This window comes from Parus major, chromosome 2, assembly GCF_001522545.3.
Source record: "Parus major isolate Abel chromosome 2, Parus_major1.1, whole genome shotgun sequence".
Classification (NCBI taxonomy): Eukaryota; Metazoa; Chordata; class Aves; order Passeriformes; family Paridae; genus Parus; species Parus major.
In genome coordinates this window covers 129,164,949-129,192,230 of record NC_031769.1, presented here as the reverse complement: position 1 = coordinate 129,192,230, position 27,282 = coordinate 129,164,949, and the positions used below count along the sequence as shown (strand labels likewise).

Genomic DNA, 27,282 nt, shown 5'->3' with positions numbered 1-27,282 from the left:
ACTCCCAGGCTCTGCCCTGAAGGACTACATTTCCCAGGAGCCTCTGCGGGCGGTGGTGGGTGGGGCGTGCACTGGCTGGACGCTGAGGGGAGGGAGTGCAGGAGGAGAGGGCCCAGCACTTACTGCAGCTTCAGCACCAGCTCCAGTCATGGCCTCGCTCGTGAAGAAAATAATCAGCACTACTAAGGCCCCTGCGCTGGGTCCCTACAGGTAATGCCTTAGCTAAGAAAGATCTGAGAGTCTTGGTGCATAACAAGTTGATCGTGAGCCGGCAGCGCCTTTTGGCCAATGCTTTCCTGGGGTGCACCAGGAAAAGCGGCCAGCAGGTCGAGGGATGTGATCCTGTCCCTCTGCCCGGCCCTAGTGAGGCCACATCTGGAGTGCTATGTCCAGTTCTGGGCTCCTCAGTACAAGAAAGACAAGGAGCTACTGGAGAGGGTCAGCAGAGGGGCACAAAGATGATGAGGGGGCTGGAGCATCTCTAAAAGGAGAGACTGGGGGAGCTGGGCCTGTTTAGAGAAGACTGAGTGGGGATCTCATCAATACCTATAACTACCTCAGAGGCAGGTGCCAAGAGGATGGTGCCAGACTCTTTTCGATGCTGCCCAGTGACAGGACAAGGAGCAGTGGCCATAAACTAGAACACAAATTTCAGCTCATGAGGAAGAACTTCTTTTATACTGAGAGTGGCAGAGCACTTGAATAAGCTGGCCAGGGAAGTTGTATAATGTCCCTCTCTGGTGACATTCCAAACCCTGCTGGATGCTTTCCTGTGTAACCTGCTCCAGGGGGGTTGGAGTGAATGATCTCCAGAGCACCCTTCCAATCCTAACAATTCTGTGATTTGGGAGTGGAACATCTCAGGAGACACAGGAGCAAGTTGTGCTGGTAGGGTTTTGGCAGGTCCCTGGGGGTCTGTTAGGCAGGCCTGGGGCTGAGGTGAGAGCAGGACCCATGGGCAGGGGCCAGTCCTGGTACCCCCTCTCCCAGGAACCTCCAGGGACACCTGGAGTCCCAAAGCACGAGTAAGGCTGTGGTGCCACAGCAAACTGCAGCCTGATAAAGGGAGGAGATATACTTCAAAAAGTTAATTTGGGAAAGTAATTCTGGAATTAGTGGTAAGGAGCGAATGGAAGAAAAAAAAAAAAAAAAAAAAAGAAGAAGAATGATTGTTGTCTAGAAAAGGGTGCTTGGTTAGAAATAAGCACGTTGTGTAGGGAAGCTAGAAATGCTGACTATGCTGGTGATGGAGGGTGAAGGCTGAGCCCAGTCCAGGGTGAGCTTTGTTAGATGGAGAATTCAATGCTCAGGAGTTGAAAATTCTTTCTTATTTTGAATAGTTATAAATGTTTTTCAGTCTAAAAACTTAACTGCTGTAAAAATATGTATGATATTCAACATTTTCACAAGTATGTTATACCAGTTCTGCATATAATTAAAATTTTAAAACATCCCAGTTTTCATTGGAGAAAGGTTTCTCTTTGCAATTTGAATATGAAAAAAAATGTTCCATCAGTATAAAAGATTCTTAGAGCTGAAGTACTAAGGGGCTTTTACCAGGACATTTTTTAAGAATTTTTAATTCTGTATTCAGGCTTTGTGTTCACAATAGCATCTTCATGCCTTCCAGGTGCATTTTTTTCTCCATTACTTTGTGTCCTGAGTTTTCTAAGCTTCAAACTGTGTGTTTCTTACAGGCATTATAAAAATGGAAAAATACAAAGTGTAGAAGCAGAGAGACATGGCATGAAGGTTAACTTCTGTAAACAATTAACTGCTGGTGGATTGCAGCCAGGGGCCTGGCATTGCTTGGCATCAGGAGAACATCTAAGACATGGGAAGGCAACAGTTCTTTGTCTGCTCACTCACACCACTGTCCCAGCCTTCAACATAGCTTTCCACTCCAAAATGCTGTGCTTGTTGCTAGTTTTTGATGAAATACTGCTTATTATGCAGTATTAAATAATAAAAAGGTTAAATGTATGACAGGTCTAACATCAGTAAGTTTATAGCTAACTTAGTTTATCAGATTTCAGTAAGCTTGTCAAAGTCCAGAGAGCAGAAGTTGCACAAGAAATAACTGCCGCATCTCTGCTGTGAAGTCTGAGGTCGCTTATGCAAGAATGAGGGCTTAATGTGAAATGAAGAACTGGGATGTGTGGGCTGCATTCCTGGTTCTGCTACAAATGCTTTTTGGCATTTGACCTATTTTTACTGCATTTTTCTATTTCCTTTACTGCATCCATTTGCCAATACCTTGAGATAGGTAGGTAAATATATAAAAAAACAAATACCTGTGTATGGGTCTATATATCTCATTAATGTTATTAACCTTTTAAAAGCCACTGCAGAGATACTGCTCTTGTATTAATCCACAATCATATGTGTAAAGAAGATCTGATTAACAAAGAGAATGGTTCCTAACACCATCTCTCTGGCAGACAATGTTGTTCTAAGGTCACAGTGTCTGGCCAGTTATGCTTTTAGGTACATTGAAACCTGAATGACTTTAGACACACATTCACATCCCTGCTGATTAATGAGTACCTGTGATTTGCCCTAGTTATGTGGTGCATCTGCAGCTAAGGAATTATTTGGGTTTGTGGAGCTGTAGTTTCCCTTAGCTTCACTTAGTGTTTAGTGCAGTAGAAGTTTACTCCTTGGCTGGTAAATTGTTCCTAGTCTCAGTGAATGGAGGATTCTATTGATGAACACACCAAGAGGGGGAAGTTGAGCAGAGCAGGGGACCCAATAAGGCTGCTGCAGATGTTGATCTGGCAGTGGTATCAGAAAGCTTCAGCATGTTCTTTCCGAAGTTATTAATGATTTAGGACTCTCCAAAGGTCTCTGTTGAGACAAACATTTCACTGTCATTTGCTTTGTGATAAGCAGTACAAAACAATCTCTTCTACTGGAGAGCCCATACTTCTTGTTGCACAGTTCTCTGTGCCTCAAACAGAAACACAGTTTGTACACTGAGGGCCTCTCTCCACAGCAGGAGTGGTAGGAAAGAAAATTAAAAAAGCCTGTGTGATCATGCACACACTTCTATCACAAGACTGTGTCAGCTAGAAAACTACTTTAACTGGTTTCTCTTCTTTGAATTGTGATTTACTCCAGTTTTGTTAGTTGATGATAGAAGAAATAATCCCCATGTAAGATAGTTAATCATATCTGACAGGTTACTGGCTATTTCTTCCCTCTATGAATTTAAAGGAGAATGTAGGAGAGGTGTAAAAGAAAAGATGTGAATGATGGCATTGTTCAAACTGCCTAATCCTGATCATTTGTCTGAGTCCCTAGATTAGGTTGGTCCCCTGTGAGGTGAATGGAATAAGACAATCCAACTGAGTGAATCTCAGTGGAGAGATGAACTAAAAACATTCTCTGAATGTGTCCCTCTTTTTCCATCGACATTAAAGGCAAACCTCCTATTTCAGATACTACAGGGAGGTGCCTAACTCTAGTTTATGTAGCTTGAAACAGTTGTTAAATGGTCAAAACAATGCATTTTCTTGTGGGATGAAGAGATAGGAAAAACAATCTTGACACGCCATAAACAGTTCCAAAAGAATGTTCCTGTAATTTCTTTGCAAAATATTTTTAATTATTGCTTGGAGAGAAATTGTGTCTTTTGCATAATGTTTGCTAGGTAGTTTAAATGTTTGTTTTAAACTTTTAACCTCTCTATAGTAGAGACATTAATAATTGCCAACTCAACTTCAGCAAAAGCACACTTGACATTTATATAAAAATTTTTTGCAAATAGATTGAATTTTGCATTCTTCTGAAGTAACCTAGCCAAGAAGTCATTCAAGTTATTTGGTGAGAGGAGAGTGATTGTTCTGAGGATGGAGTGATCAAGGTGTTTTGCTGTCTGGCCAAATTCATTACTCTGGAGGAATACTGCCAGAGAACCAGTGTGCAGGGTGTCACCTCACGGCTGTAACTCTTTATCATAGTGCCTGTATAAGAAGAAAAATATTAAATCTCTTTTGACTTTTTTTTTTTCTTCCCCTTCCTTCATTGCTCTGCAGCTGAAATGTAGTTGAAAAGTATTGTCTGCTTCTCAGACTGCGATGGAATATTTATCTGGGCAGATGCAAAAAAATGTTTTTATTTACCCTGCCTTCCCTCTGTGCTATCTGCTGTGTGGAACCCGTATCTCAGTTTAATGTTGTGTTGCTGCATTCATACCTTGTGCCTTTGCAAGAAACAGGGTTTATCTCCTCAAGGGCAGAGCAATGCACTTCCACAGATGGTGTAATCACAGCTCTTCAAAAGTGTAAGCAGATTGATGTGTGACTGCATGTACAGACTTGCATGTACACAATCTCAGCCTTCTTTCTGATACATTATGAAGTACTGTAGAAAATTGGAAATGTGCTTTCAGATTTGAAATTTGAAATGTTCTTGTGAGGAAGCATTAGACTTAAAATGTCACCTGTGTTTTCAGCCAAGCCGTGCTGGTGGACCGGACGATGTACATTGCAGGGCAGATAGGGCTGGAACCTTCCACTGGGCAGCTTGTCTCTGGAGGGGCAAAGGAGGAAGCCAAGCAGGTAAGAAGTCTTCCAGCTATGACCTCGTAATGAAGTTGGCATGTGTCTAATTCAATGTGGAGTTGTGAGAAATTGAGGAGACTAGAAAGCACGTCACATCCTCCAGATGAGGGAAAACCAGGAGGAAGTCATTCCATCTTAACTAGTGCTGTAATTTTTCCAACAACTTGGAAAACTTGGAGGTTAAGGTAAAAATCTGTTTCATGTAAGAAGGTAAGAAAGAATCAGTGTTTGAAGCAACAGTTCATACCCCAATAAAAACCCTGGTTTGAGTCAGGGAAAGTTTTACTCCCCCAGCAGTAAAGAGGTGGAGTGAGGTAATAGGATGAGATGGAGCTGCATCATGTATTTACATCTAATGAATGGATGGTTTAATATTTATTAGCGCTCCCTTTTATTAATTTTTATTTAGGACAGTCTTTTTTTGACAGTTGAGGTTTTGCTGGTTGAACTTAGAGTAAAACATGGATTCAGCTAAGTCATATTTACATACTTACATAAATATAACCCAGCTGATAGCTTAAAGATTTTTGTTTCATTTTTCTTTAGGCTCTAAAAAACATGGGAGAAATCCTGAAAGCTGCAGGCTGTGACTATGGCAATGGTAAGTGCTGCTGTGACTGTGGCAAACAGGTGGTTGTTTTTACCTGAATTAAAATACAAAGAAATCAAGTGATCTTTAAAAAAAAAAAAACCAAAAAAAACCCCTATTTGCTGAACCTTCAGTTGTTACCAATAGCTGGATGAAACAAAAGAAATTGTGAATTTAAGTTAAAAAATAAAAGTAATAAATCTACATGCAAGTCTTTGCAATAGGTATCAATGGAACACTGCCTTTCACCAAAAATTTCTGACAGTGGTACTAATATTTTAATTCCAACTTGGGAATCTCAGGTATAGACAATATTGCTTAAATACATTTTAAGCATCCTAGGCTTTGCCCCAGGTGAAAGCAGGTTTCTATCTGCTTGTGGTGTTAATATTCTTGACACTTTCAGTACTTTTCCAGTGGAGCCACACCAGGATTAATGCTGGGTTAGGCAGTCCTGGGAAAAAAATTCTAGCACAGACTATATTTTCAGACCTTCTATGACCTTTTTTTTTTTTCTGGCAGCAGATATTATATATGATTTAAGTTTTTGCCAGCAGCTGGCTTACAACAGCTATTTTAATTGATCTGCTTATCAGTTCAGTGCCTCTTGGAAGAATTTGGCTTTTTCAGAGCTAGTCAGGAATGGCTTAATTCCTTAAAGTTTTATTACATGCTAGGTGTTCAGATTTTTTTAGGTGGTGCCCTAGGTTGTAGCTCTAATTGTCAATATCTGCAAAACTTTTCAAACTGTTTAGAATACTTGAGAGAAATGTATGAAATAAAATCAAGAAATGCACTAAAGTTTTTCAATTTTTTGTATGCAAGTCAGAAGTCTAAAATAACTGTACTTTTATGATTTCCAGTTGTGAAGACTACGGTTTTGATGGCAGACATGAAGGACTACAATGATATTAATGATGTTTACAAACAATGTAAGTAGATGTTTTGCTTGTGTTTTATGGCTTGTGGAACAAATTTTGTTCATGGTAGTCAAAGTGTTTTAATGACTCAGATGATGTAGTTCCATATTCTTAGAAATTGCTGTAGAAATAAACAAAAAAAAGATTAATTTTCAACTATCTATCCAAGCAGAGCCTAATTTCATTTGGATTTGTGTTCCACCATCCCACTAACTAACTCACTGTCCTGTGATGATCAGCTGTTGCTATCCCTACAGGTTGATCTTTGCCTCTTAATCTTGCTTGGTTCCCTGCTGTCCTGGCTATAATTCTACTGTAGGCAGCCTTCAAATGCTGAATTACAGATTTTATATCTCCATTTCTTTAAAGTCTGTATCTTTGAACAATTTGAGGGTCATTGTTATGTGACAGGGCTTGTTCTTTATACAAGGATGAGCCATGCTGCTCCCCTTGAAGAAAAAAGAGAACAATGCTTGGTCAACAAAACTGAAAGTAGACTGAAACAGGTGATTCCAATGAGCTGTGTTGTGCAGAATAATTTGGGACAATTTGCATGAGCTCCTTATTTATATAGCTTTGGCTTTTTATTAAATAGTAGCGTCTGGTCTTGAATGAAATCTCATTGATGAGCAACTAACAGAGTCTCCTACTTGTCAGAATGTACTGGGGGATGTGTGTGCTTAAGTAGGGTGAAACCAGACCAGCTGCATGCTTAGTTACTTGTTGCCTCCAACCTGGACTTTGAGAGTTGCTGCTGTTCTTTGATTGGGAGTTATTATCCAATGCAGGACCCCAAAATTGCCATTATTAGTTTTGTGATAACTGTCACTAGTAAAACTTTCTCTTCATTATGCAAATTTTTTGGAAATGTTCCGTCAGGCTGGACAGGACTTTGAGCAACCTGATTGAGTGGAAGATATTCTTGGCCATGGCATGGTGGTGAATTGGACTATGTGATCTTTAAAGGTTCCTTCAAGCCTGAACTATTCTAATATTTTATAAATTCAGCTCTTATATCTTTACCAGTACCCTTCCCCATGCTCTACTCCTGTTCTATTATCTGTGATTGTCAGGTCTAAATGGGCATGGAGGAAGGGCCTATTTTTCCTCTGTTTTCCTTTGATACGAGTAAGGTTGGACTCCTGGTGACTCTGGGATCTTTGCTCATGACTCTTTTGGTAGAGGCCTGTTTCTCTCTCCTGCTCTTTCTGTGAAAGAGCTATCTCACACTCCCTGGTGTTTGAAATTTGATCACCATTCTGATTTAATCTTCCTTTTTCAGCCAAGTTGGTGCAGTGTCAGCAGAATGCAAGTTATCACTGGCCACTGGTCACAACTGCAGCTGATTGCTTGGCTTGATGATACTGAGAGCAGTCAGTCACCAAAACAAAACAAGGGGAGAAATGATAGATGGCATAGAAGTCTTGTAGCCTTGAACCTGAAAATGTTCCAGTGATTGCATTTTATATAGATTACTTTGAACTCTGTTTTATCAAGTCAAGTTTAATGATTGCTGGATGTTTCTGTTTAAATTACAGTTTTCAAGGCAAACTTCCCAGCCAGAGCAGCCTATCAAGTTGCTGCTTTGCCCAGAGTAAGTGTCACTTTTCTGTCTACAAAAAACCCCAAAATGTTCTGGAATACCTTCCTACTAAAGCATTCTGACAGATTTTTTTATTCTGAAATAGCTTTGATTGCAATTATTTTAATGAAGACTTAATTCATTTATTTTCTAACTATACTATTGTTATTCCCACACATTATCAGAGATCTAAATATAAGATACACATTTCTTTATGGTGGAAGATAGATGAAATGGTAGAAATAAGGGGTTATGATGCTGGAGTAAGCATAAATTGAATTTACATTATTAGTGAGCATAGCTAAATCTGTAGTACAACTGTCAGAAATACAATCTCTCTCAAATGTCACTCTGTTTGTACAAAGTTGTGTTGTTCATCCAATTGCTTAATAAAATAGATACATTAAATTCCTAATATATTTCTTCATTGTTTTGTCACAGGGGGCCAGAGTTGAGATTGAAGCTATTGCCATTAAGGGACCTCTCCAAGATGCTTCAGCATGACTATAAGTGGAGACTGGATATCTTACAATGACAGTTTTCATTTAGTTAATACTTCTCCCTTATATCAAATTCCTACAGCTGACTAACAGCAGTTACACACAGTTGAAATCAGTTAGCTTACTGAGGAAAGGTGCTTCCTTCAGTACTCACAGTGAGTTCTCTGCTGGCAAATCCTGAAAAGTGCCTGAGTCCTGCTACAATCAGCTGAGCCAGATTGCAGGACAGGACTGCCCTTTGTGGAGGTGACTGGATATTCAGGCATTAGGGTGCATAACTGTGTGAATATATTACAGTTATACTATGGGTGATCTGGACATGGAAAACTATAGTGATTTGTAATAGTAGATTTTTAGTAACAATTTCAAATCAGAAAAAATGACAGAAATGAGAAAACAGAGCACTTGAATTGTTATGCTTAGCATACGTCTTCACTGCTGAGGAGTTTTACTCTAATTGCTTCTGAATTTTCTTAACCTCATTCTTTACATAACAGATTACTGTTGGGATTCAGATTTTTTCATACCTAAGCAATTGCTTAAGAAAGTTAATATTAGTTTCAGAAAGAAGAAAATTACGCTTTTCTGAAGTGGTACCTTTATAAATCAGATGAAAATGAATTAATCTACCTGTAACCTTTTTCATAATCTTTTTCATATCATTTCAACTTTGACTATGTTTTGATTAAAAAAAAAACAACAATTAAAAAATGTTTAATGAGAATAAAATATAATTGCAACTGCAAAAATGTGCTTGTCTATTAAGGGAACAAACTTTTCTTTTCCTAACTGTGGTTTGATACTCCATTACAAAAAAGTTTCCAGCTTGCTTATTCAATAACGAATAATTTGAACCGAAAGAGTAAGCTTATTTATCTACATCCTAATAGCTACCGATTAAATTCTCCAGGACAGGAAGCTTTCAGCTGCCATGTCATTACAGTTCTTGTAATTTTTTCCTCTGCCACTGAGGTTAGAAGTATTGGTTTGATGGAGTGATTAAGCAATATTGAGAAGTCCAACTGGTGATGCTAGTAACTTCTCCCATCCTTTTGTACTGATCTTCTATCAAGTAGAAATGGATACTGTGAGAACAGTCAACCCAACTTACCAGTCCTAGATTTGATGTGAAACAGCCATTCCTTCTTTTCACAGAGCTTATAAATTGTACCATTATAAAAAAAAAAATTACTCAAAATAAGGTTGTCACAGCAAATATTTGCAGATCTATGGATTTTTTAATAGTATTATCTTGCTTTCTTTGGCAGATTAATTGTATTTATTAGATGCAAGATAAAACCTTTGTTATTTCAAACACCAAACTTCCAAACAGCCTTTGAAAAATGCCTGACTTTTCTCTAAATAAGCTTCCTATATGTAAACTTTGATTAGTTTTGGCTTCTGTTCTTGTTCTATTTCCTTGACTGTACTAATAATGCAACTTATGCTCTGTAGCTTTGACTCCATAAGCAATCTCACCTAAGAAAAAACATGGTCAGACTTGTTAGGAAGGAGTTAGTACTAACTAGTATGGCAATGACTTTCTAGGAAGCATAAAGCAGGTGTTCCTTCATTCTTTAGATTAATAATCATTAAAAATAATTTAATTTGAGTTACATTTAAGTTTTTTAATGTAGTTTAATTCCTAGTTTATATTTAGGTTTCTTTGTTACAGCTTTGTTTAGGTGTAATTACTTGGTTGGGATTTATTTCACTGATTAATAGTGGATTTAGTTCAAGTTCACTGTACCTCAGTTGATTTCAAGAGTCTTGAACATTGGCTAAGTTCAGTCTTTTATAATAATGACGGTGGTTATCCCTTCTTTCTGCTCCCCCCTGCCTTCCTAACGCGGGACCCGCAGCCTTTGTGCCACCTGCAGCCCAACACGAGATGGCAGTAGCGGTATTTTCTTGGCCGGTGTAAATCCATTGCCTCTTTCCTTGGGAGACTTCGGTGGCAGGAGAGGGAATACACCATTGCTTTCCCCAGTAAGGGACAGTCTGAAACTGAAACGTAAATGAAACACCTGGAAAAAGTTCCATGCTGAATGCTGCCAGCAGGGCAGAACACATTAAGTGTTTTAATTAGCAAGCAGGTGCCATTCTGCAAAAACTCAGGAACTGAAGTTCCCTTTTAGCTCTGTCATTCTTCAGATGAAGACAGTTGTAGTTTTTAGACTATATATTTAAATCAAAGCCATTCAAGACATTTTTTTGATATGTATTCTTCTGGTACAGGAAGTCTAGAATAAATGTAATAAATGTAATAAATGTAATAAACAGCTCTAGCATAGTAGTTTTCAAAATAAAAAAATCAGCGTTCCACAGAGAAACATAAGACTTTTATTTTATTAAGCAGAGTTATATTATTTGATTCTATTCTTTAAAACAAAAAGGCCAACACATGTGATTCTCTAATATGAAAATTCTGTCTCTTAGGTCTTAATTTGCAAACTAATTAGTACATAGACATTTAATAAATCCAGTTTTAAACAGAAGCATGTTAAAAACAGCTTTTTTTTTTTCCTTTGCTAGACTGAGCTGCATGCAAAATACAAAGTTGAAATTCTGCTTGTGGCATCCTGATTTCAGCATTTAAAATTTGTTTCTAATACATGTAACTAAAAAACCACAGCAAAACAGGTCTCTTTCTGTAAAAGTAAAGCAATGTATGAAGTACTGAAATGTGTATGTTCTACCAGGCATTTCTTTTAGTAAGACCCTTTCTTCTTTAAATGATTATATTCTCTACAGATTAAACAATGCAAAAAATAAATTTCAGTACCTAGTTTTAATAAAACTCTGTTCTCTTAAACCACATAAACGGCCCCAGTCTTCTACCAGGACTTGCTCTTGCTGCAGTGTTTACCTAAAAGCAGTTCCTCATTGAGTGAAACCCTAGCCAGCCAGATAGGCAGAGGTCTTCTGAGATCCTACAGCATGTGTATGTGTCTGCATAGAGCTGACAGTGCAAATTTAACCTCTTCTAGGGCTGTGTTTATTGGTAATCAGAAAAAAATTCTACCAGAACTTTCTTGTTAGCTTGGAAATTTTGTTCTTTCAAGTGTACTGCCCAGTACTCCCTGCAGTGAGGAATGGTTACTTCTACCTTGGATGAAGTTGCGGGCTGGGGATTGTTTAGCTTTCGATGAAATATGAAAGAATGATCAAAAATGTTTGACTGTATTAAAAATGAAACAAAGATTATGTTGCTTAAGATACGGAGGAGTATCCTGTAAACACAAATATTGGAGCATATCCTCTTCCCAGCCTTTAACATGAGGAAGCTCTTTGACAGACCAATTTCTACTCCTTGCAACCTCTGTGTAGGCCCAGGTTTGCAGAGTCAAATAGCTGCAGGCACTGGCCCTTGATCTATATATAGTACATGATTTGGTAGCTCCCAGACCATGAATACTAGATATCAATGAAATTTGCATGGTAAGGGACACCTTACTTCTCAGGGCAGGAGTGCTCAGTATATTTCTAGCAGGCAAACTTTGATCATTTAGGTGATTTAACTTTTCATGTTTAACATAGTATCAAGCATATTTTCTCTTTAGGAAAGGAAGAAGAAAATTCACTATTGTGAATACAGAATATGTAAGGATGAAGATAATTGAGAAAGACTGCTACTGTTGAGTCACTGACTGGTTTATATTCCTCTTGTTTTCATCTGCATTGCTTAATGGCCCGAAGAAGCTGAACAGTGAGGAAGAACATACATAGTCACCTGTCTTCCTTGTTACAACAGTGCTAGAAAGAATGACTCTGAGGTGAGCAGGTCATTTTGACTCCCTTGTCAAAATCTTCACATTTTATTTACACTTATTTCACATTTAAGTGCATTCTCCTCTGTTTCTATGAATATTAGATCTCTGTCACAAACCTCTTGTTGGTTTTTGCTTAAAAATACTTCAATGCTTGCCAGACTGCAATTCACGTTCTTGCCAGTAGTTAGCTTGTCTCTGCCACTTTAATCTCCTGTGTTTTGGAGTGGGCTGTGCTGGCACATGTGCTGGTGGCTGAATTCCCAGCTGACAGGAGGAAATCAGCCATGAGATGCAGCTGAAGATGGAAGTGCTTGGGGCATCCTGGAACATGGCTGTACACTCAGCCTGGTCCTATGTCACTTTGGGGTGCTCTCATTCTGCTCAGTACCTGTTCCCCCACTCCTCAGCTCTTGAAAGTACACAGTGCTGTTTTTCATGGCTTCTTTTCATGGAATGGTTTGAATATGTGGATAAAAACTTTGACTACTTCTGTCTGAATTTTTGATGCTCACTTTAATGTCAATAGACTTTTTAATAGAGCTAGGAGCTTGTTTTAGCTTCTCCATTACAGAAGGCTAGAAAAACTAAAAAAAAAATAAATTAAAAATGGCACCCACCTAGAAAAAATCCCTAAAAAAAAGTAAGTGTTTGGGTTCTAAAAGTTTATGGTATTGCCTACAGGAAGTTGACATTAAATGAAGTTGACAAGTTCATAAGAATGCTGTGAATCAGAAAACTTTAAATTTAGTGATACAGCCAAGAACTATCTGCTTATACAAAAGGTTAATAAGCCAAGGATATCAATTAGATTATTTAATACAAACAAGCTGTACTCAGCTGGAGTCAGGCATGTACATGCAGCATGAAATCATCTCTTTGAGGGGATTTGTATAATTTACTGGTGACAGGTTTTTTGTTAAGTCCTTTTGTACAATAAAGTTAATAAAAGAGCAATATTGTGCTTGCCATTTTTAGGTAACTGACCTTTTCTCCATGTCCTACATCCTTATGCCAGAGAAGAACCTTGTTAAACACAGTCCCCAGCAATGTATTATACAGAGTCCCTTTGCACTGAACATAGCCTCAAAGCTCCTCAAAGGGGAGGTTCAGGAGGAGTTTCTTCACTGAAAAGGTTGTTAAACATTGGAATGCACAGGGAGCTGGTGGAGTCACCATCCCTGGATGGGAAATGACTGGATGTGGCACTTACTGCCATGGTCTAGTTGACAAGGTGGTCTTCAGTCAACATTTGGACTAAAGTAACTTCGAGGTGTTTTCCAACCTAATTGATTCTGTGATCCTGCAATATTCACCAACAGAAAAAAATTCTACTCTACCCAAACCACAAATCATATCCAGGGCCTGTTTTCACAGGAAATTTGTTTGAAAGTATTGCCATTCAGCTTCATCTCCAAAACGAATATTTAGCATTTTGGAAAATAACCCAGGCAGTCCCTGATAGCATATTTCTCCAGGAGGACAGCATTCCAGGGGAATATAATAGATATCCTTTTCTTTGGGAACAGGCTTATATTTGTCTCTTAGACAGGTTTGTATTTTCTCTTTTAAAAATCCATTTTAGAAGCCACAAAGGCATATGAGGAAAGTTACACAGCTAAAGACAGGTTATTATTGACCATGAATGTTAACAGCTGTGAAGTTTTAGGATTTATACAACTAAAACTTCCCACTCAGTTAAAAATGCCCTCTTCTCACTGCTTCTGCAGAAGCTATCACATATATTGTAATACAATCCCTTCAATATATTTGAGTTTAGAAATAGGGAGTGATCAGCACACAGCTTGGTCCTGGACACTGCACTCTGTTGTATTCTATTTTCTGGAAAACTCAGCTCTGCATTTAGTTAGAGCTTGGTAAAAGGGCACTTTCCCAGTCCTCTAGGTGCTGTGCACTTCAGCAGCTGCCTTCGTTGGTAGTCCAGGCACACAGAGGAACTGCCAACATACAATCATTTAAAGAGAAAAAAGCTACACTCTATTCTTTATGCTATATAATGTTGGTTGAAGGTTTCAATGGTTGAAGGCAGTTATCTGAACCTGGGAAAAACTCATAATTGAAAAAGGAATGATCATACTGCTGTTGAAAAATTATCATGGTGTGTAGAAGGCACTTTGTGGCAGGGAGATGAAAGTTTGGGTGTTTCAAACACTTGAAGTCTTGGCAGCTTGACTTCAAAAAATCTGTATTATATAAAACTTTCTCTGGTGCCTCCTATTCATGTGTCTGTAGCTTGTGTTTCAATCCATAAAAGCCTTTCTATTTTCCCAACCCAATAAAATTTAAAAATATTCATGTGAACAGAAGAGCAGGCCCAAGAAGAGGACGTTCATTGAGACATAACTTCTATTCCTTGTTATTAGCTGTCTCTGAAACACATGGAAAAAAATAATTTAGCCATTAATTGAAGGTAAAACTTGATATTCACTAAATCTGACAGGAACTCAAAGTGAAAGTTCCCTGGAAGTATCACAGGATAACTCTTCTCCCACATCTGTAAGAATGGTCTGTGTGGATCTAAAAGCAACCACTGGCTCTGTTTCCTCTTCCCCCATCCCATTCATACACAGTTTTCCTGTTACAGACATTGACATCACATCTGTGTGTCACTGCTACAATCTCGAGCTCCTCCTCACCCTGCTGCCTTTTAACAACTTTTGAAATCACTACATCATTCCAGTCAGATTTGACAGAGGCAGGCATTTCATGGACAGTAAATCCTAAATAAGGACAAGAGACAAGGAGTATAAATTGAAGTGCTGCATATTACCTTTAAATACAAGATTTTTTTATTTTTTTTTTTTCTGTAAGGACACTTTAAATTATGGGAATAGGCTGCCCACAGCTGATGGAGTCTCTACCCCTGGGGATTCACAACCCCACAGGACAAGCTCCAGAGGTATTTTCTACCTCAGCTATTCCATGACAAAGTATGGCTGAGGAACTGTCCAGGCCCTGAAGCTACTGTTGGCCACCAGCAGCTGAGAAGCTCTGGGGCTCACCTGATAGCTAAAAGATAGTGCCTAAGGGGATGACTGTCTGAAATCACAGTGACTGGCCATTACAGCTCCAATTATTTCTTTCCCAGCTAGAAAACTCTGCAAGGGTAGGGAACATGAGAACGTGGGACTTCCTTACATTGAACTGTGGTGTTCCATGAGGGTGGGTAGGGAACACAGGAAAGGTGGGAAATTTGCATGGGAAGGAAGGTGACCAATGAAAGACATGCAACTGCAGTGATTCCCCATGACTATGAAAATTGTTAATATAACATGAAAAAAGCCAGCTGCCTTTAATTCATTAATTTCAAATTCAAGACTTAGCATGTCACTGAGCATTCCCTTGTTCTTAGGAGGACATCAGCTACCTTTAGAGCCCTGTTGTTTTCTTTAACTAGGACCAGCTTGCATCCTCTCAGTCATACCCTCCTAGAGATAAAGCTGTGAATGTTTTTGATGTCACTCAAAGTAAGAATTTTTCCATTGCCTTGAGCAGTCTTGCTTTCCTGCCCAGAATCTTGTTTTATTTCTTCAATATCCTTTCAAGATGGAAGAATTGCTCCCTTACACAACAGAATCCCAGGTTTCAATGGTCACTATTCCATTCTTAGCATTGTTTGCTCCTCTTGCCTGCAGCTGTTCTCCAAGCTGTGTCAGTGCACTCCCACCATGTGAAATGTGTTACAGACATAGAAGCAGGACTGCTCTTTCTGCTCCCTTACAAAACTGTTGGGGAGAATACTGCCAAAGCAGGCAAAAGCAGGAAGAATTTCAATAAAGCTGTAATCATCACTGGGTGAAATTTCTGGAAATGTTGAAGGCCAAGTTGCTCCCAGCGGGAGCCCTGACCAACCTGATCTAATGGGTGGCATCCCTGCCCATGGCAGGAAGGTTGAAACTAAGTGATCTTTAAGGTCCATTCTAACCCAAGCCCTTCTGATTCTCTTACTCTTCAGGAACAGGAAGGTGTTCTTTGAGGTTTCCTAGAATCAAGCTAATTGCTTTGCTGGCTTCACAGCACAGAGAGGTGATGCTTTGCAAGTGCATAGGAGCTTTTAAAAAAGACATAATTTTAAGATATTAAAAATATGTTGATTGATTAAACTTGTTTTGACTTTATAGGCAAAGTTATCTGGCATAAATTTAAAGATCCTGCAAAAGAACAGTTGTCAATGGCCAACAACTGCTTGTTTTAGGCATAGCTCTAGGCTAGCATAAAAAGTAACAATCTGTAAAGATAAGCAACTGTGAAACATGAAAATTAAAGGGAGGTGAGCATATATTTTTTTGTCACTGCTGATTTAATTTTACTTGGGTAATCACAAGGTCATAAAGGTACATAAGCCTTGACCAAACTTCTTGACTACTACCCTACTTGTCTTACACACTGCAGTGCTTGTGCTGAAAACCATTTCCCTTAGCCCTCTAGCAGAAGCATAACCAGCAGCGGAACACGCTGGCTTGTCTCAGGCCGTGACACATACTAGCCTTGGGAAGGAACCAAAGTCTGCTCACCCCAGCTGCAAGAGGTTCCTTTGGAAGTCATTGAAGACACTGGTGTAGGGTAGCTACCACCCTTTCTGCTGAAGCTGTTTCTCTTCTGAATTACAGAAATACTCACTAGCTAGAGAGATTTCAATCATTTATAAGTACACCAGTGATTAGGAGGGAGGGGAGAGGAGAAGGTGGTTCCAGCTATTGCAATAACTTTTGCTGGGGAAAAGAGGCGTTGTCTGCATTGCTTGCTCATCCTTTTCCACATTCCAGCAATACCATATGGTAACCTCTGGTGGTGGAATCACCATCCCTGGGGGCATTCAAAAAATGTGTGGATGCAGCACTTAGGGACAGGATTTAGTGATGGACGTGGCAGCACTGAGTCAACAGCTGGACCCAATGATCTTAGAGGTCTTCTCTATCCCAAATGACAATATGATTCTAATTCTGCTTTCTGGGGCATGTGAACACACCTTACATGATAGACTCAAGTGTGAGGTTCTCAGTGAATGCAGAGGAAGAAGAAATTTTGTGGAAATTTTTTTGTAGAAAGACTATGGTGACAGAACTTTGACCATCATCTCAAAGTCTGCCAGAGGGACAATCTTATCCCCTTGAATTTTTCTCTTCACTGGTGTGACAGTTTTCCAGAGGAACTTTAACTGGCCTGTGGCCTTTCCTTCCCACCATGTGACTGAACGTGCTGTGCAATGTGCTTTCACCACAGCATCACACTGCTGATTTCAGCTGATAAGGAGAACAAGGGAATCTAAAATGGCTGGAATGGAATGACACAATGGAAATCACAAAGAAGCATTAAGGCTTAGCTTACAAAAACAAACCCACAAATAATAATAAGCAGAGTCATGATTTTAACAAAGGTTTTTATTTTCCAAGACTGCATGTTACAGTCTTATCATTCTTCCCAAAGAGGGAAAAGTTATCACTGGTAAGGTCTGTGTATTATATAAAGATGACCCATGTAAAAAGCATGACTTCCAATTGACTGCTTCCAAAAATATCTTTTAATGTAAAGTATTTTTGATTCTTTTGTGTAAAAATGCAGAAAGCAGCTGTGTGCCAACAGGGGAATAACAAGATATGCTCATTAAGGACAGCACAGTCTTTGCTGTCTCTTAAACAATAACCCATGTAGTCCTTCCCTCCTCTGTCAACGTACCTATCTCTGACGCTGCTGCACTATCCACAGCTTCTCCTGTTTCTTCTTCTTTTGTTTCAGGCCCTTCACTTACTGTCTCACTGAGCAGCTCAGTTTCCACCTGTTCTCCCGTCTCACCTGGGAATGGTAACCATGGAGATCAAATTAGGATCCACCAAGACAAAGCACCAAGTGCCCCAGCTCCTTTCTGTAAACTTGATTTTGCTTTGACAGCTCTTCAATGCCCCTTACCAAGGTACCCTTTGAATGAACCCATATAGAACAAATAGGATGATCCCAAACACTTTTCATCATCCAGCTATATGGTTGCCTCATGCTCATGAAGTTCTACTAATGCTTTCACAAACTCCCCTTGATGCTGTGTCCAAAGTAAATCATGAGTACTATTTCTGCTCAAATTATTTTTCCTGAATTTTATTTCATACGTATGCAGTTTTATTTGAAATTGGAAAAAACAGGAACAGAAAACATGGAACATGCAAGTCTGGCTGAAACCCTGCTTTCCCAGGGAACCTGCTGCCTATCTCATTTCCTCCCATAGATACAGAAGCATAAAGGAAAGTAAAACAAATGCTAAATATCATATGTACCATAGTATAAAAATAGAAAATCCCTTCTTCATCAGATGCCTCTGGAAAGAGAATGCATACAAATTAAGGTATTACTTCTACCTTGGAAGTAATAGGAGCATAACTCTTTTCCCCAAAAGCTTCATTCAGTCTCCCTGCATGCATCGCTTGGTGCTAAAAGCCCCACAACTCATCTTCAGCCAGCCAGACAACTGTAAACACGTTTCCACTAACAAGAGATGACAGTGCAAGGTCATGGGCATACTGCTCTGCCTCTGGCATTGCCCTGAGGCTTAGAAATGGTGAATAATGAAATTGGAGTTTGCAGCTGGGCAGGATGTGTGTTTAACAGGTGAGCAACCTGTCATTTACTGCTTACATAAAACAAGGCTTTATTCCAAAGGGTAGATGCCCACTTTATGTAGAGGACAAAATTCTCTCGTGGAGAGACACAGGAGAGGACAAACCAATCCTACAACCATGCTCAGCTACTGGGATGCACAGAAATGAGATTCATATGGCCAGCTCAGAGACATGCAGCACAAAGCCACAGGATTAGTGGGAGTGTGTGTAACTGACTCTGGACATCACAAAGATCAGTCCTTCCACCCCTTGCACTTCTTCTAGGCAAAATTGGAGTGAAGATGTCTCCCTGCAGAGAAATACTTTTCATGTGCTTTACCTGCTTATCCCCTGAAGAAGAGCTACCCCAAGATGAATCTGATTCCTTACTGAGCTACTTTGTACCATTTAGGAGAAATTTGATTCCTCCTGTGAAGTGTTCTTCTGTATGAGCAGTCCATGTCCTCTGGGCACTAACCCAAAGAAGAATATAGCCTGCAATTTCCAGGAAGGAGTATACCTCCTGCTGAAGGTCCCTCCACAGCACATGGAAATACCCATCACCTCAGACACCACCGCTTCCTCACAGTCTCTCTCCCCACCCAGTCATCTCCAAGCATCTGTGCAAAGACAGCCCTACTGTCTCTCTCCACTACTACTTCTATTCTGCCTGTCTTGTAGCCAAGCTTCTTGGACATGCCAAGTGTGCATCAAAGAGATGCTTTTACTTCCATATCCAAGCATGCACCCTCCAGCTTTATGTGTGCAAGGACGGTTGCTTTATAATTAATACATGTGACTAAGCAATCGAGCCTTTGGGCTGGGCAAATATCAAGGAATGTGTCTGAGCTACCCAGGGACACAATGTTTTAAATGAGGGGTATGGTGGGGCATTTTACCTGCTAAGAACAAAAAGCATATGAAATGAAATAGCAGAGGTGGAAATGCTGATTAAATTTATTATAGCTTGGACTTGTATATCCAAGGCTTCCGCAGCCACATTCTCCTATGCCTCACATGGTACAGACTTGCTGGATCAAATTCTGACTCCACAGGCTCATTTGAGACTCTTAGTAAAGCCAAAGGGACCCATGCAGAAGTCCCTGGAGGCAAATTTTGGTCTCCTGAATTTATGAAAGCACAAATATTACCCTCAATGAGGTGGTCCTCTTCAGTAGTACGTACTTTCTTGACAATTTCCACTACAGAGCTGTCACTGCCCTCTACCAGCCCACTGTCCTCTGCTGGTCCTGGTGATGGTGCCCCAGCGTCTTCTCCTGGTGCTGGCGGCGAAGGCCCCTTGCTCTCCTCTCGCCACACAGAGGGCAGCTCAGAGCTTTCCTCCTCTCCTGCAGGCAGGGGCTCCGTGCCCTCTGGCTCCTCCCTTTTGCTGACTGACTCTGTCTTCCCCATCACGTCCAGGATCGCGGCTGAGCCCTCCTCTCCCGGCAGCTGCTGGCCTGGGTTGGTGTCCTCAGAGGCAAGGCTCACACGCTCTGCTGGGTCCAGCTGTGTTTTGTCAGTTTCATGGTCATCTGCAGTCAGGGTGTTTGCACCTGATGATGCTTTCAGTTTCAGTAGGACAAGGAAAGGAAAAAGAGAATTACAGATAATTGGTGACTGGGCACATGAGCTGGATGACAACTAAACCCACAGTGAACCACACAAGCACTACCTGTCAAAGAGCTCCCTCCTGGCTACAGATAATACTCTGGTCTGCTGCACATACCCACACATGTCCATCGGAGGATAATGCTGCTCTTAAGACTTTTCATTTGATGCATGTAATACATTTTCATACAAAGACAGCAGACTTGCTTGCAGGTCAATGTTCTATTACATTTTCCCTTAAGAATCTGCAGTGTGCACATGGTTTGCTGGTCATGGGACACTGCAAGGAAGCACCTTTTCCTGTCCCAAACCAAGCACAGGATCGATGTGGGGAGTGTGAGGGAGCTGTGGTCCTGGGCTGCATGTGAGAAATTCTGGTGGTACCTTCAGGTAGATTGAATAAAAGCCCTGACAGCCCAGAGGATGAGTAGTGCCCTCTACTTAAAAGGAAAAACACTTTGTCTTTTTCAGTATTGAACTACCATTCATACTATAATTTGTTTAATAAAAAATTCAACAACAGGAAGCCTAAACAAATTAAAACTTCCTCTTCTTTCATCTTTCACCAACTTATTGGCTAGAAATGTAATGGGTCTTGGCAGAAAAAAAATCATGAATAAAGAACTGACAAACTTGCTTTGACAGGTATTTAAGGATAAAAGCTGAAGACTCAAAATGAGCTATACCTACCTATCAGACTTACTTACTAACATTCTAATGAAATTCAGTTTGACACGATCTTGTACTTAACCTTTTCCTAAAGAATCTCAGGGTGAAACTCCCAGTAATTCAAGCATGAAATATGTTTATATAATAATTACAAAACTGGAAAAACTGTATTTCCCGAGAAAATTATGATTGCAGTGTCAAAGCCAGAAAGCAGAACCATATGGCACTGTTCACAGATGAACACATATATATATATGCTCATACACACATAGATGTTCATAGATGAACAGGAAAAAAATACCGTATACTCTGCTCTTAAAACATCTGCCTGAATACTGCTGCCCTTAAAGTAAGTTTATAACTCTTTTGAGACACTCAAATAAAATACCTCCCCAGCAAGTGTTACCTAGTCAGAGTGTGCCTACAGACCCAGGGAAGGATGGCTAAGCCAGAAGAAGAGCAAGAACTGAGAATCTGGACTGTTGAGACAGACAGAAGGCAACTTTGACTATGAGACAGATAAAATCTCATTTGTCCCAGGAACTGTCAAACCATCCAAGTTCCAACCAGTCCCTCCAAATCCACAGTGGTATGGAAATTTATAATGCAACTCAAACAACAGGACATAAACTCAGCTATGGGTCTTGGACAACAGGCCCCCGCCAGGGCAAGACCCTGCCTCTGACAGCTGCCAAGGGGCAGGGGAAAGGGCAGAAGGCCCCAGCCCACGGGGCTGAGTGCCAGTCTGTCAGTGGAATTCCTCTGTCAACCTGTTCAAACCCCTTTTCAATCTGTTTACACTCAGTCTCCAGACTATCCAATGGTAATGAGGGCTGCAGCCCATTTACATCCCCTCTAAAATACATCTTGCCTGGGTTTAAGCCTGCTGCTGGTCATTTCAAGTGGCAGTTCTTGCATTATGAGAAGATAATATTGCAAATATATTTCCCTGATTACTTTCTCTAGATCTCTCTCACACCTTGTCTTCCAAGCACTCCTTTTCCTAAAATGAAGCTCAAGGTGAAATAGATACCCAATCAAAATAATAGTGAGTAAATCTTAAGCTATTCTAAGCAGTGATTTAAAAAGCAATGTATGCTCAGAGACCAGACATTCAATCTTTCCACATTTTTATTTTTCATCCCTTTAGACACTTTTCATACCTTCACCTTGCTCAGTGCCAGATGGACAGAGCTTTTAAAACCTACAGACAGAAAAAAATGAGCCATGAAAATTAGAAGGTTACATAGAGTTTTAATTTATGTTAGCAGAAAAAGAAACAATTCAAATGTATTATTACTAAGAATCTCCTGCAGCTCCTATAAACGTTAGCCCTGTAACTTCCAGCTAGCCCTCTCTACATCAAAATGTTTTCTATAAATTGGATTATAAAATACTGCCATGCAACACAAGATCTGTGCTGCTGGAAACCCTGGAAGCATTTCTCTGCTCTCATCTGAAATGCAGAGAATTCCCTAATATGGAAAAAATAAATCCTCTCAGTAATCTGTTCAGTACCTTTATCCCCAAGAAAAATGAATATCATGTGGCAGTCAGCATTCCTAGGATTCCTTCTAGTTTTGTTTTTTTAAAATTTAAAATTTTTATTTTCCCTGCTGTAGACTATTTCAGCTGGAGAAACAAAGAAAAACACAGTGAATGTATGTGGGCCATGGCTAGAGTACTTCCTCTTTGCCTTCTTTCCTTTTGGAAAAGCCTCTAAGTTTTGTGAGTTACACATCAACAGAAGAAAATTAAATACATTTTCCTCTATTAACTTATTTAGAGAAGTTTTTTTTTTTCAAATTATATTTTCTCATTAAAGTAAACTAGAAAATTGTTAACATATCTGGTTAGTAATTGCCAAATTAATGCAGATCTTTCAGTTGTAATTACAAACTGTACTTCATCCTTACCATGACATTAGTGTATGCATTTAGTACATTTTATGACCTATCCTGCCACAAACATGCTTTTATACAGAATAATTGAAATACTCAGAATAAATTACTTCTGCTGGTTCCTTGAGCCCTTCAGTGTTCCTGCAGGTATCTTTCAGTGGAGGATGGAAAGGCAGAGGAATTGGTACACTGACCAGTTGAATGGGACAGCAGGTACAGAATAAAGAGGTTTCTCCTGATACTTTCAGCAGGGCTCCTCAGTTTGCAGATGTGTGCTGGCTCTGTAGCAGCACAGACAAAGCTCAGCCCACTCAACTTGCTCTCCTCTCCGCAGTTACAGCACCACCAGAAAACACACAATATAAACCCACACAGAAACCATGGATGCTGCAGGCAGAGTAACAACAACGGATCATAACTCAAGAATATAGGGAAAAAATGCAGTAAAACGAAATGCAAACAACTTTTTTTGTATCTGCCTTCAAGATACATCTTTTCTGGACAGGACAATTCCTGTAACTGCAGCAGGCAGGTTCTTACAGATGTGTTTCCAAACCTTCCTTGGAGCAAAGAGTTAAATATGAATATGGAAACAAAGTTTTGTTTTACTTCCCCTGAATAACAAGGATATTCTTATGGAACATGCTACAAATTTACCTTGCTCACAAAATTAATCTGCTGTGACTTGAGCCAATTAAAGCCACAGGAACATCGCCGATGCTGCACACTATGTCGGGGTGGATTTTGTAAGAAAAAGGAAGGATAGTAGTTCAGAAGAACTAGAAGTAGAATATTGCTAGTTCACTATTCTTTTAAGGAGGGAAAGAAAGGGCAGTAGACTGGCAAGGTACTACACAAAATAACCAGCAGCAGGACTTTTCTGGAAATTTAACAAACAAAAAAAAGCCTGCAGAGCGGAAGGGACTTAGGCATTCATTCACAAGAAACACGAGTTTCGAAGCCACCACTCACGGGGCTCAGTTCCCTCCACGGCACGGGCAGAATTAAAGCCGAGGCAAGTCCGACGGGCTTCTGGCCCCGCGGGCTTCCTGAGGTTCGCGCACCTGCGGCGCCTTCCCCGCCACGGGACGGGACCACCCTGAGAGCAGCGCGGCCCCGCATCCCCGAAGAGCTCCGCGGGCGGCCCCGCATCCCCGAAGAGCTCCGCGGGCGGCCCCGCCCGGCTCCCCCGGGCCCGCATCCCCGGCCCCGCTCACCCGACAGCGGCGGCGGCTCCTGGGGGCGGCTGCGGGCGCTGCTGGACTGCTGGAGCAGCCCATGGCGGGACCGGAGGGCTCTGCAGCCGCTGCCGACGGCCGGGTCGGGTCGGGTCGGGTCGGGTCGGGTCGGGTCGGGTCGGGTCGGGTCGGGTCGGAGCGCAGCTGGTGCGGCCGCCGGGCAGCACCGACCTACGGAGCCGGGGGCCGGCGGGGCGGCCCCGGCAATGGAGCCTTAAATCCTGCCCTGCCGCTCAGCCCTGGCCACCGCCGCGCCGTCCCTGCCCCGGGGCGGATTTCTGCGCTGTGTGAGGGTGCCACAAGGTGTGAGTGGCAGCAGGCGGGAAGGGACTGCAGGTCCAGTTTAACCCTGGGGGTGTGCACGCAAACCTCGCCAGCAAGCTTTGAGACACGATAGCGTCGAGTAGAGGAGATCCATAGTCCGGGTGAGAGGGTCCGGGTCTGGGCAGGGGTGTCACTCCAAGGCGGACTTGGAGGCCACGCCGATATTTGGCGGTCCGTGAATGTGTCTGAGCTTGTGAACCTGAGACTGAGGGTGTGGGGTTTGTGTCGGGACCCCCAGCCCGGAGCCGGGGAGAGGAGCCGCAGGGCTGGGTTGTCTGCACTGCCTGGGTGAGGAACGGGCATCCCGGGGGCTGTGCTCGCACACACACCGGGGCCGCAGCCCCGCTGCCGGCCCTCCCTGCGCGCAGGAACAGCTGCACGGTGCATCCGTGGCACTGCGACAGACAGACCCAGCAGCTCGGAGGCAAAAAGGAATCCCTGGTTTACAGAGCCCTCTGGGCTCAGCGGCCACCTGTAACATCCTTACCATCGGCCTGAAAGGTAAAACAAAGATAATATTTTTATATTTGCTTATAGGCAAATCAGCAGATGTCCAGGAAAATTGAGGTGGCCTAAAAGCTTCCCAGAGAGTAAAAATGAAGCATCTTTACCACACATTTGCTTGCATAAGCAGATAATATATTTTTTGCACCCAAGACATATTTGATTATGTCAAATTTAGACTAACCAATCATATGTTCTTCTAAATGAACATTTTTTTTTAGTGGACATTTTTTTTCCACCTAGAAATTTATTCAGACAAACTATATTGTATTTGGACATTTGTCCAGGGTTTGTGATGTTTCACAGCCAAGATAGAACAGTAGCAATAACTCCAATAATTCCTGCGATAGTTTCTGCTTCCTCAGTTTGAGTTAATTTTCAGGATGCTTTTAAAAAATATCAGAAAAAAAAATCCACTGTAGGCTCTATAGATTTCTCTGTAGCTATATATAATATTTCTGTGAGACACTAGATGCTGAAATGCTGGTAACTTTAGGATTAGCAAAACATGTTGCTGTGTGACAACAAAAGTAGAAGTGCAACAAAGGGCTTAGCAACTTAAAAAGTAATTTCAGATATATTTAACATTCCTGCTGCTGGTGGGAAACCCTGACTGCTGTGGTGGGAACAAGGTCAGTTCCCTAGACAGCATGTGGGGATTCCCTGTACAGCACAGATGAAGACAGCCAGGCATCCCACTGCTCTGCTGACACAGACAGGAAATAGAAGTGACTGTGGCTGTGGAGGAGTACTGACAGCTGAGGAAGCCTGACATGCCAGGAAACATACCTGACATCCCACCTTTCTTCTGTGATCTTTCAGAGAACAAAGTAAGGAGGATGGGCCACCAGGACTCATCAAACACTGGGCACTGAGGAAAATAAAAAAGTGAAGGTAACATTCAGTTCATTCTCTGGCCTGCAGAGCTTTGTACCTGCTTCCCTCCCTGTCCTAACCAAAGGGTGTCCTGCAGAGTGCAGCTGCCATCCAGCTTACTTAAACAGCAGAGAAAGGAATTCTAGGTTTGCAAGGCCAGAGAGAGGGAATATGAGACAGTGTGTCTTGGCAGCAAGGCTCACTGGGGTTTGCTCTGTATTTCATCTTCTTTAAACAGGCCTTGGATAGGATACAGAAATAGAAATGAGAACCCGAGGGCCGTTTGGCAGGTGACTCCCACGATCACAAAATAACAATGTCATGGTCTTCCCTCCTCCTGCATGAAGGAGCAGTTGGATCTTTTCAGCAGGAAGGCTGGACATACCATAGCCAGTGCTGGAGCTGGACAGGGCAGGGCCCCGCCGGGACAGGGCTGCCCCTCAGCGTTTCAGCTGGATTGCCATGGACCAGGGCACCGTGTGCCCTCTGCGGAGCGCTCAGCACTAACACATTTCCCCGGGATAAATGCAGGCTGCCTCTCTGCCCCTGTCCTACCTTCTGGGAGCACAGGATTGTACACAGCTTGTACAGAGTCACGAAGAAATTCATGCAAGTGATACAGTGGCTGCAGCATGATGTTGGCAGATGAAAAATCCACGGTAGGTTTTCCATCCCATCCCTTCCCCTCAGCAGGACACCTCTCCACAGACTCTCTGCCTTCTCTAATCCAAGGTACCACCCTCGTACTTCCCCAAATGAAGGCAGTACCAAAACTAAAAAAACAGTACCAGTAGCTAAAAAACCCTCCAAAAACCAACCCAAACCTTAAAGAGTAAATAAAGTAAACAATTGAACTAGTTATTTTATTCAGGAATACAAGCTGGGAAAATTAAATGTAAACTATGAGTATTCAGGGACAGATATATATCCAGAGGTAAAGCAACAAATACCTATGACCTCTTATATACAATCAGCAATAGACTTCCAAAAGAAAACTTGAAAAAGATTTCTCTAAGGCCCTGATAATCATTAAATTCTCCAGGCCAGTACTATATGAGCAAACTTGTTGCACTCATTCCAGAGCTCACTAGCTGCTAAGATTTTTGAGTATTTTTGCTCCTGACAAAGAGCAAGTCCTGAGTTCTCCACATTTCCTTCTGACATATTATTCCTGCTGCAGCTATCAAATTTATATCTATTTTCTGACAGTCCCAAATCTTGAGACTTTTCAAATAAATCACAGTGACTTCTCAAAAGAGTATATTAATCAAGGGTTTTATTTTTTCTGACTTCTCTTCCCAGCTCTTGGCTGTTGTGTACAGAACAACCAGTACCTAAACAAGTAATAAAATATCCTAAATTGTTGTGTCAAGTAATTCAGGCCAAATGTTCCACTGATCCAAAATTCATAGGTACATCAAAGGCTGTTCTGTGATGCTGATTTATGAACTTCAGAGACCTGCCTTCTGAAACAGCTATTTTTGTTTGGCCTGGGATGGCAATGACCTTGAAACTTAGCTCCTAGTACATGCCTTGTAATTTGCTGGAAAGGAGGCAATCTGAAGATTTTATCATCAAATTACTATCTTTAGAAATCTGCACCTGTGGATTTCTGCACAATTTGT

The 27,282-nt window shown here is 41.2% G+C and overlaps 1 protein-coding gene across 1 annotated transcript; it reads left to right on the top strand.

Annotated features, from left to right (window-relative positions):
• Nucleotides 1-77: 77 nt before the first annotated feature.
• Nucleotides 78-10,944, top strand: RIDA (reactive intermediate imine deaminase A homolog). The gene is made up of 6 exons (XM_015619073.2): nucleotides 78-210; nucleotides 4,457-4,562; nucleotides 5,112-5,166; nucleotides 6,018-6,086; nucleotides 7,613-7,668; nucleotides 8,098-10,944. Exons 1-6 carry the CDS (start codon nucleotides 149-151, stop codon nucleotides 8,158-8,160), a joined length of 411 nt encoding a protein of 136 aa, XP_015474559.1. The 5' UTR covers nucleotides 78-148; the 3' UTR covers nucleotides 8,161-10,944.
• Nucleotides 10,945-27,282: the final 16,338 nt, after the last annotated feature.

Coding starts and splice junctions, on each gene's coding strand:
- RIDA (XM_015619073.2), top strand. CDS start 149: ATGGCCTCGCTCGTGAAGAAAATAATCAGCACTACTAAGGCCCCTGCG. Junction 4,563..5,111: donor CAAAGGAGGAAGCCAAGCAG/GTAAGAAGTCTT, acceptor ATTTTTCTTTAG/GCTCTAAAAAACATGGGAGA. Junction 5,167..6,017: donor AGGCTGTGACTATGGCAATG/GTAAGTGCTGCT, acceptor TATGATTTCCAG/TTGTGAAGACTACGGTTTTG.